General features: G+C 31.3%; 1 protein-coding gene across 1 annotated transcript; it reads right to left on the minus strand.

Annotated features, from left to right (window-relative positions):
* Positions 1 to 6,282: 6,282 nt before the first annotated feature.
* On the minus strand, positions 6,283 to 7,961 carry LOC117911572. Its single transcript, XM_034825981.1, has one exon. It carries the CDS (start codon positions 7,898 to 7,900, stop codon positions 6,497 to 6,499), a length of 1,404 nt encoding a protein of 467 aa, XP_034681872.1. The 5' UTR covers positions 7,901 to 7,961; the 3' UTR covers positions 6,283 to 6,496.
* Between the last annotated feature and the right edge of the window lie 2,556 nt (positions 7,962 to 10,517).

Consider the following 10,517-nt stretch of genomic DNA (forward strand, 5'->3'; position numbering starts at 1 on the left):
TTCTTAACTTCCTTAATTTTAATTTTATTTTTTTGTTATTTTTATCTTCATTTGAACTACTTAAAGTTAAGCTTAGGACCCTGTTTCATTAAAAATAAATTCCTTAAGTGGGAGAAATAATTCTTTTTCCTACACCTACTGCACTAACTTCGTTTTATATTTACAGATTATTTAGCTTAATTTAAATATGGTCTTTATGTAATTTAACCATTTTATTATTTTTCCTATAATATGGGCATATTGAATCTATTGTACAATTTTTGTCTTGATTTTACCATTCCTCTAGGTTAGTCAAATAAATTCATTTTAATACGTTATTGAAATTTGCTCTATTTTTTTTACCAATGTAATTGTGATTAAATATGGTATTAAACGAGACATAATTAAATAATTTGGCCTTTTATGTTATCATCTAGACATATAGGAGATATTTTCTAATTTTTTTTATAATGAAATTCCTTTTTTAGATATGTTTTTTTTAGGATTTATTTTGCAAGTTCCTCTATTGTGGTCGTATGCTCATTATTCTGTATGGTGTCCTTACTATGGATTAATCTAGTATTGATTAGAACCTAATTAAATCATTTTGATTTTTGAATTGTGATTTGGATATATTGAAGATGTTTTCTATTCTTTATGTTGATAAAATAACACCTCTAGGTTTTTCTTTAAGATTTATTTTATGAATGCCTATGTTATGCCTTGTTGTGGAAAGTCTTGTTTGTTGTTGATAATTTAACTTCCTTAGGCATGCTTTTAGGTTGTTTTGACTTTTGCTATACATTATATAAATATTATATATATACTAAGTTTTCTTTCATATCTCTATCCCTCTTTTGACATGCTATTTGGAATTATTTTGTGAATTAATAGATGTTGAATTCTTTAATCTAATTGTTGTGTATTGTCTTATCTTATTTCACTTCTTTGCTATTTATTTTGGATTTTATTGTATGTAAAATGAGACATTGCCCATGATATTGCATTCATTATTTCATTCATTAAGTTAATCCCTTTAGTGTTATGAAAGCACTTTGTATGCCATCAAGGTACGCTTCCTCTATCCTTTATTTACTTAATTCCATGGACATGTATGTCTTGTATTTATATATTCTTATACTTGATTACATTTTGTTATGTCTTGATCACTTATTTGATTCTTGATTTGAGTGGAATGCATGTTGTGTGTATCATAGAACATTTGTTATGTTCTACTTGTTGAACTAACCCTATTATTTTATGGAAGCACTTTGGATTTCTATTGAGGTACATTTATTTTCCTTTCTTATATGTTTATGCATGTCTTGTGTGAGTAGTATTTTTCTAGGCTTTTGTTGTTATCACATTTGCCTTATTTTTGTTCTTTAGCACCCATGATTTATCGATCAATTGTCATAACCTCAACTTGATTAGTAGAAAACTTTATTTAAGGTTTAGAGGGGTGGTAGCTTATGGTACCCTTCCCAATAGGTAACTTAACCCCAGACTTAGACTCGGTTTTCAAATACATGCTTTTCCAAATAAGGAATCATTTTTTTTTATGGTTTTATTTTATATTTTATTTTTACTTTAAAAATAAATAAAAATAAGTGGTGACTCCAATTTTTGCAAAAATTAATTTTTCATAATAAAAAATGAGTTTCGCCATTGAGTGGAGACACATGAAAAATGTTGGTTCACACAAGTGTTGAACTTCAAGAAAGTGATATTGGAATATAGGTGTAGTGAAGAGCTTCTACAAATATAGATGTAGTGGAAAATTCTTTCTTGAATCTTGCTTTGAGCAAGAAAGTTGTTGGAAGATTGTTTTGCGAAAACAAGATTTAGTTAAAACTTCTTAACTACTTGTAACAAATAGTTGAAGAGAAGGTATACCTTGTGGGTTTCCCTTCGCACCATGAAATGTGCTTTGTTATCATTATCTCAACCAAGATAGCTAATTATTCCCTTAGTCAGAAAATGTCCAACAAAAGAATTTACATTGATTTTAGAGACATTAATTTATCAATTGATTCCCAACCATGACATTCAATTCTTCCCAAAATATTGATGATTTTGTAAATTGTAATTTTAAAGGCTTGAATAGGGCTATTCCAAGTCAAAATGACTTTCCCATTAAGTGCTTGGAATACCCTACAAGGACCTTGAACTCAATTTGCAAAAGTATATAATTTGGGAACATTTAATAACTTCCAATATCTCATCTATTTGCCAAATTGGAATCTCAAGGACTCGCTTATGACCGTTCCAAGTCAAAATGACTTCATTAAGTGTTTGGAAAACCTCAAGGGAAACCCTTAATATCTAATCTGGAAAATACCAAGAAATGGAGCCTTTAATTAAATAAAAGGGAATCTATTGACAAGCTACTTTTAATTATGAATACGTTATGAGCATATGGTCATTCCAATGGTGGAAGATGATGCCCTATAGCTCCCTTTCCCCAATCTAAATAACTACTCAATAGACATTACATGGAAACTAACTTGAAAAAATAAAATAGAAAACAAGAAATTGAATATTGGAACCTTAAATGAAATCCAAAATTATAATGATAAATGATGATAAAAAGATTTAATTACATATTAAAAAAAAAAAAACAATTCAAGACAAAGGAAATAAATGACAGCAAGAACAAGAAAATAAAGAAAACCTAAAAATGAAAGTGGGTCTAAGATCTCCTCTTCCATGGTTGGCTCTAAGAATGATCAAGAACATGCAAGAACTCCTCCCTAAGGGAAAAGATCCAACCCCTTATATGGTTGTTAATCTCTTGTTACATGGACAAGTGAAAGATCCAATCAAAGTGAAAGATCTATGAGTGGGCAAACAAGTGGGCCTTAAGTGGAATGGAAAATGATGAATTAGGTCATAGCTTAAGCATTTAAAGGTTGTAATGGGTCTCATTTAAAAGCCTTTTAGTAGGCTTAAGTGAGGATTACACATTGGGCCATGGAGTAGGCCTAAAGGGGCAAATTTGGAGCAAAAGGGCAACAAGCTATAGCGACACCCTTTTGGGGCCTTTTTTTTTTTTCTATCCAAAGAATAGGGTAGCAGTAGCTAGGTGGTGCACTTATGGTTCCCTTGTGCTATAACATCACTCTTCTTTTTCTAGTTGGTCCCTAAAGCAAATGACCTCCAAAAAATTCTAAAACTTGGTTAGATTTCAGTTCAAGAAGTGAGGAATCTAACAAAAATAGTTGTAGATTGCTTGGACATCTCTAACCTCTTTAACCACTTCAAAACACTTTATTGGTCGAATAGGAACAACGCTTGAAAGCTGAGAACATCACCCTTTTTCCCAAGTTGGTTTCATGTGCAAACAACCGCCAAAAATTATGAAACTTGATCAAATTTAACTTCGAGAAGTCAGAAATCCAAAAAAGTTTGTTTTAGCTCATTTGGATGTCTCTAGCCTCCTTAACCACTTCAAAATATTTTATTGATTGAACAAGGACAACACTCGAGAGTTCCTTGCAACCTTGATTCTTCAATTCAATTCACACTTCATTCTTGCATCTAAGATGTTATGAGAGAATCCAAGGTCATCATTATTCATGAAATATGGTTGTAAACATCAAAAACTTGAAAAAAAATATATATATTTAAAAATTGAGCACATACAAGGTGACAAACAATTGCTTAGTTGGAAGGGGCTTTTAATGCTAGAATCAAGCTTAAAATGTGATCATTATCCCTATTTCTATACAAAATGACATTAATTAATGATTAAAACAAGTTATCCTTCAAATTAAAAGTAATGCACTACAGTCTCTACTAGAATATTCAAATCCATGAACTGACCCTGCAAGTAACCCATCATTTAGATCTTTTGTACAATTTATAATGTACACAAATCGTATACAATATAAGTAATATGAATGTGAATACTTGAATAAAGAATTAATGCAAAAGAGATAATAAAGGGAATTGGAATCATAAATAAATTAATTTATTAATGAATCTAAAATTTATTACATCATATCATGTTTTCTATTGTTTTATCCAAAAAGATGTCTCAGGCCCAAATAAGATGAGTTCAAAATAAAGAAAAATGAATTAAGGCTAAGTTTGGAAAATTCTTTTTAAACTAAATTAAATTCAAGTGAGTTTGAATATTATCTTGTCTTATCTCGCCTTGTTTATACATATAATTAAATAAAAACTTATTTTAATTGTTTTTTCATTTTATTTTTTTAAAATAAATAAATAAATAAATAAAATTTCTTGTTAAAATAAATAATAAAAATTTATAAAATTTATTTATAAATTATGTTTATTTAATTTTAAAATTTGAAAAATTAAACAAAACAGAGCACACATGAAATTTTCATACCTATCCCATCCATTTAATTTTTTTAGGCTTGATGATAATATATTCAAATAATTGAGTTAGGATTAAGATGAAGTGGTCCATCTCAAACACATCCTGTCATCCCAAATTTGAAAGTAATTTTTAGGATATTATTTATTTATTTATTTATTTAATATGTCGTTTTCCATATTAATTTTTTTAATAGTTTTTACTAAATTATTCAAATAAGTCAAAGGTATCTTAACTTTATTCTTTTGACCACAAAATATTTAAAAATAAATCTAAACAATGGTCGAGATGATTGATATGCTACATGAATGATGGATCCAAACTCATTTATTTAGTACACAAATTATTTTAAAATAGTATGTGATGTTATTTAGTATTACATGTACCAAAAATAATCCAATTGAAACATAAAAAAATGGGAAATGGCTCAAAATATAGAATAAAAGAGGTCAAATCAAGCCCAAATACTTGGCCGAAGAGAATAGTGCCACGCCTCCTCAAAGAAAAGAAAACGGGACCACTCTTTCTCCTCAACCCCCTAAGTGTGAATCTGGCCAAGGTTTTGTGGAAAAACCCAAAAAGACACACCCCATTCTTACAATTAAAAAGCGCAAATGAATGTCTTAAAGCTAAGAACAGTGCCCTAAGAACAAATAAATCAATGGTGGTGGGTCTTGTCTGAGAAGGAAAGCCTACGCTTGTCCATGGAAATTCCATAGCTCAAATCAATGAATGGAGATTTGGTGTCCCCCTTTTATTTATTTATTTATTTTTCCTCCAAGCTTATTGGTCAAACATGTGGTTCCTTTCCATGACTGAAGCTGGTTGGAAGCTCCACACGCATCTCAATCAACACTAGATGGCAACAATGTGGAAAAAGGGGTTTCTAGCTGAGCTGCCAAAATACCAACAAACCATAAACCTACCATTTTTGTTTCTTTTGCTTCCACACCATGGCTTTTTTATTTTTGAAAATAATTAGCTCAATTTTTATTATTTAATATACCAGAAAAAGTGTATTTCAATGCAGAAATTTGAAAAAATATATATATATAAATTCTCTAAAAATAATTAATTTTTCATACATCCTCACTTCATTTCCTCTCTTACACAAAAATTACATAATTTTAAAATATATAAATTTTTATCTAATTTTAATCTTATTTAGCTTTCTTTAAACCATTTTCTAAAACATTATTTTTCTTTCCTTAAAATATATAAATTTCTTACTAATTTTAATTAGATTTAACTTTTTTATATTAAAACCAAACATAAAAAAAATAACTTTCTTTCAACATTATTTTTCTTTCCTCACCAAACATAATCTATATCTTCAAAGTCTCATAGAAGTACAATTTTTTTCTCTTGCGTCTTTAAATTTAACAAATGTGTTTAGTTGTCCTAATTTTTGAACTCTAACCAAATTCTAGATTTTCAAATTCCTTTTCTTTCCTAATCAAGTAGTTAAATAAAAGGCGGAAAATTTCAAGTGAAGTTGACTTCACTCTAATTTAGGTGGTTGGCTGAATTCCATGATGAAGAGGCAAGCCAGAAACCCAATTTTCGTAATACTAACAATATCTTCAAATATCAAATGAATGAACCACTATTCTCTTAGCTTCTGAAATCTCAACCTCCAAGCCTCTAATCCACTAATCCAATTCCTATCCTCTAGACTGTCCCCTGGACTTTACCAATTATGCATACTTTCTAGAGTGTATTTTTATTTTTATTTTTAAGAATAAATCGTAGAAGTTGCCAGAACAAATAAAAATTCCTTCATAATCGTAGAAGAACAAATTGGCTAATATAGTCTGCAAATTAGCACTTCAATCTCATAGAATGGTTTACAGAAATTAAGTCCGACAAGAAAATCTACTTACTGAGAATTTTCAGATTCCTGAGCTGGCATGAGCCTGATTCAAGACGCCAAATAAGAACTGAGCAATTGACTCAAGTTTGACCAAAATTTCAAAATTTTAGAATCATTCAACAATTTGACATAATAATTGTAGTTTAAATAGAGTAATAATAAACTTCGTAAGATCTGCAAAGGCATATTTACAAAACAGAAGTTGTAATTATTACAAAATTCAAAACAGGCATGACACATAATTAACTTATTTCCGAAAATTAAGATATAAATATTATTTTATATATATAATGTGATACTCACACCGATGCTTGTGAAAGCTTGGCCGCGGTTACCTTGCCGCTCTCTTGATTCAACGGTCCAGATGTGGTGCTGACCGCCGCCATTGTCTGATACGGCGCAACTACACCACCCGGCGCAGTGTAGTACACCTGCCTCCCCTGACTATCGTACGCCACCTGAGTGTACCCCGTATCCGCCACCCCAACTCCGCTTGGCCGTCCCATTCCAAGTCCTTCGCTGTAATTCGGTAATTTCGGCGCCGGAGCTGGCATAGTAGCCTGTACAGGTGGCTGCTGCATGACGCTGTACATTGGCGTCTGTTCACGGTAAACATCTGGACCCATCCTCATCGCATAGTAACCCTGACCGGATTGACCAGTCACCGGTCGCGCCACTGGCGTGTGATAGACGCTCGCCGGAGCAGGAATCATGTACACCGGTTGTTCCTGTAGTCCTGGCGTCGCTGGCACACCCCCCGGAAAGCCCCCGCCAGGGGCACGTTTCTCCTGCCAGTATGTGGCGGGAACGGTTGCTGGAATCGTCGACTGTGGCGGCGCCTTTTCCGGCATTTTTTGGACATAGTAATCTCCGGCATAACCTCCGTACATGTTGTCGTCGCTTTTCCTCTGATACGCGCCTTGTTCTTGAGCCGAAATTTGCAGTCTCTGCAGATCCTGGATTTGCCTCTGGATCTCTGCCTGGTTCACCCCCAAATCGGCTGCGAAAACCCGACCGTCACCGCCGGGATTAACCAAGGACGGAATCTCTGCCGGAACAGGCGGCTCCGGCACCGGAACCGGCAACTTCGCCACCGGAGCAGGCGGCGGGACCCCTTTGTCCAGACCGAACAAAAAATCCACATTGCTCGGCGGCGCGGTTGCCGGAGGCGATGTCGCGTCAACGGATTGAATCGGACCCGAATTCATAGCCTCAAAGAACCGCTCACGCTCGGTTTTCATGTCACCGGAGCCAACACTGGGCGGAGTGGCGGGAAAAAGGAACAACCTCAGCCTGGCGGGTTTGGCCGACGGCCTACACAAGCGGTCGTACTCGTGCATCATGTGCTCGAGATCGTCGTCGTTGGTGACAGAGATCAAAGCGTCGAGATCCTCTCCGGGAAGCTGGTACTTGAAGCAGACGTCGGCCTCGCAGAGGACGCAGAGCTTGTTGATTAGGGAGGAGAACTTGATGGAGCGATCAACAGAGAGAATCTTGGTCTCGCCGCCGGTGTAGGAGAGCTGGTTATCGTGGGGACGAGGTTGGATCTTGCCGCCATAGCTGCACATGAACTTGACCTTAGAAGGTTGATGGAGAGGCTGGTCCTCCCATGAAGCGGCGCCACTGTTTTCAAACTCCAGCTCCCTGGATCTGGGCGAAGACTCGCCGGAGTCCGCATAGGAGGTATAAGTGTAGTTCTCCATAAAAGCCCACGGGGAGAGAGAGAGAGGGAGAGCGAGTCTGTAAACAGATAGAGAGAGAGAGAGAGGTGGAAGGAGATGGTTTTGATTTTGGAGAAAAGAGTGTGGGAAGTGTGATAGAGTGACGGGTGGGTTGGTAACTGTGGGGACACGTGGAGGTACGTGAGAAGGGAAGCGGGGATGAGGTGTAGGGGATGAGAAGGACGCGTTTTGACTGTTATTGGACCCTCAACGCCAGGTTGCACCCTTTCACTTGCCCGTCTTCATGCTTGCCTTATGTTTGAATCTATCTTTGACCAAAAAATACAACTAAGAATAGAAGCCATTTTAAAAAACATTTTTCACATTTTAAATATAAAATTTTTTAAATATTAAAAATATTTTTTAAAATCACTATCAAATAATTATAAATTAAGTCTATTTAAAGTCAAATGCTCTACCGATGCAAGTTACCTCAGACCTTTAAACCTAATTTATTCTTAAAAATAATTTAAAATAATTTAATTTTAAACTTTAAAATACATTTTAATTTTTTAATCCAAAATTTAATCAAATATTAAATAATTATACTTCATAAAAAAAAATATATGAATCTTAATTTAATTGTATCCTCTACGAGATAGAGAAATTAAAAACCAAAACTATAAACTCAGGTTTTCAAAATTCTTAAATCAAACCTACCTTTATAATTATTTATTGAAAACCAAATCGGTTTAATTGAGTTTGATCAATTTTACCATAAAGATTTATAAAAACCTAATTATATATAATAATGAATTACTAAAAATGTATTTTATCGTATTTTTATTTGAAGTGATTTCTATTAGAGCGTTTCTCCAAAAGTATTATAATTTTTTTTTTCAAATATATATATATACTAAAAGTAATTTTTAAAAATATTACCAAATACACTATGTAACATTAAATAACTATAATTCATTAGAAATGAAAGTTAAATTCATTTTCATTTAATTTTTATAGATTATATGATAAGAATTCGAATAGACAAATCAACTCTCAAAATTTTCAAACCAACTCGACTTTTCGGGTTTTGACTTACACCCACATGGAGACTCCATCCTACACAGTCCCCCATTTTCTTTCAAACTGCATTATAACTTCAATATTTTTGCTTACAATCACTCCATTTTATTTGTGTCCATGAACAGTTCCAATTATTACTTGAATATTTTCAACAATTACTTTACTTTCTTCGGATTTATTCTTTGTTTCTCAACTTGTGCTACTTTTCATCGATTGATTCCATTAGTTGCCTTTTTAAAAGATATTTTCGACAAAGGCTCTAATTTTGTTTTCACATTTAGTTCCTTTGAACATGTGACTAAAATAAATTAATAAGAAAAAAATAGTGTTTGTTTTTTTTTTATTAATTCTAAATAGAAATTAAAATTAAATAACATTTAATAGGGTTAAGTATTAAGTTGTTTTTTATTTTAATATTTTATTTAAAAAACAAGAAAAATCAGTAGATTATTTTAGCATTTAGAAAAAAAAAATCAAATATTTTGATATTTTTTATTTAGTCAAAATATTTTAAAAAAAGTTAATAAAAAATATAAATTTTGAAACAAGTTGATTTCAACAAAAAAATTATAAAAATAAACAACACCTAAATTTCAATTAAAATTTTTCCAATATGTAATGAATTATTGTCATTTTTATTATTGATGAAATAAAGATAATAGTTGATTAGGGTTATATTTGGATTGACTTTTTAGAAATCAAGGTTATGTTTGATTCCCAAAAAAATTGAGGGAAAATATAAAGAAAAAAAAATACAAAGAAGAAGTTAAAGAAAATAAAAAATAAATTAAAATTCGATAAATTATTTTTATTTTTTAATTTAAATTTATTTTACATATTTTAACTTATCGATATAAAGATTAAATAATTTAAAAATATATAAGTTTTTAACTAATTTAATTATATTTTATTTTATTGGATATTTTCTGTAAGACAATCAAATATGAAAAAAAAAATCATTTTTTTTCTTTTCTTAGTATTTTTTGGGAACAAACATAACCTAAAAGCTTTTTTTTTTTTTTTTTTTTAAACTCAATAAGAGTTTTTAGTGAGAGCATACCATGATAGGAATTGACTATTTATTTTTGAAAAAGATTAAATAAAGACTATGTTTTATTCCCTAGGAATACTAAGGAAAGAAAAAAAAATGTTAAGAAAAATGATTTTCTTATATTTCATTTTATCTTAAAAAATATTAAAGAAAATCAAATATAATTAAAATTTATATATTTTTAAATTATTTAATCTTTCTAATAATAAAGAGAAATAAGTAAAATGAGTTTGAAAAAATTTATAAAAATAATTTATAACATTTAAATCTATTTTTGTATTTTTCTTCACTTTTTCTTTCTTTATACTTTTTTTCCTCCATTTTCTTTTCTTCACATTTTCCCTCAAATTTCTAGGAACCAAACATAGCGTAAGGAAATTTTTTTTACAGTACATATGATTGTTAATTAAACAATATAATGCAAAACCAATCTTGCCATCATTTATTTGTTTTTAACAAATAAATTCTTATAATTAGAAGAATTTAATATTTGGATTGTGATTATAATATGCCCCTAAAATCAAT

The sequence above is a fragment of the Vitis riparia genome, chromosome 3, assembly GCF_004353265.1.
Source record: "Vitis riparia cultivar Riparia Gloire de Montpellier isolate 1030 chromosome 3, EGFV_Vit.rip_1.0, whole genome shotgun sequence".
Classification (NCBI taxonomy): Eukaryota; Viridiplantae; Streptophyta; class Magnoliopsida; order Vitales; family Vitaceae; genus Vitis; species Vitis riparia.

Excerpts from the sequence above, each read along its gene's own strand:
- LOC117911572 (XM_034825981.1), bottom strand. The coding sequence starts at position 7,900 with ATGGAGAACTACACTTATACCTCCTATGCGGACTCCGGCGAGTCTTCG.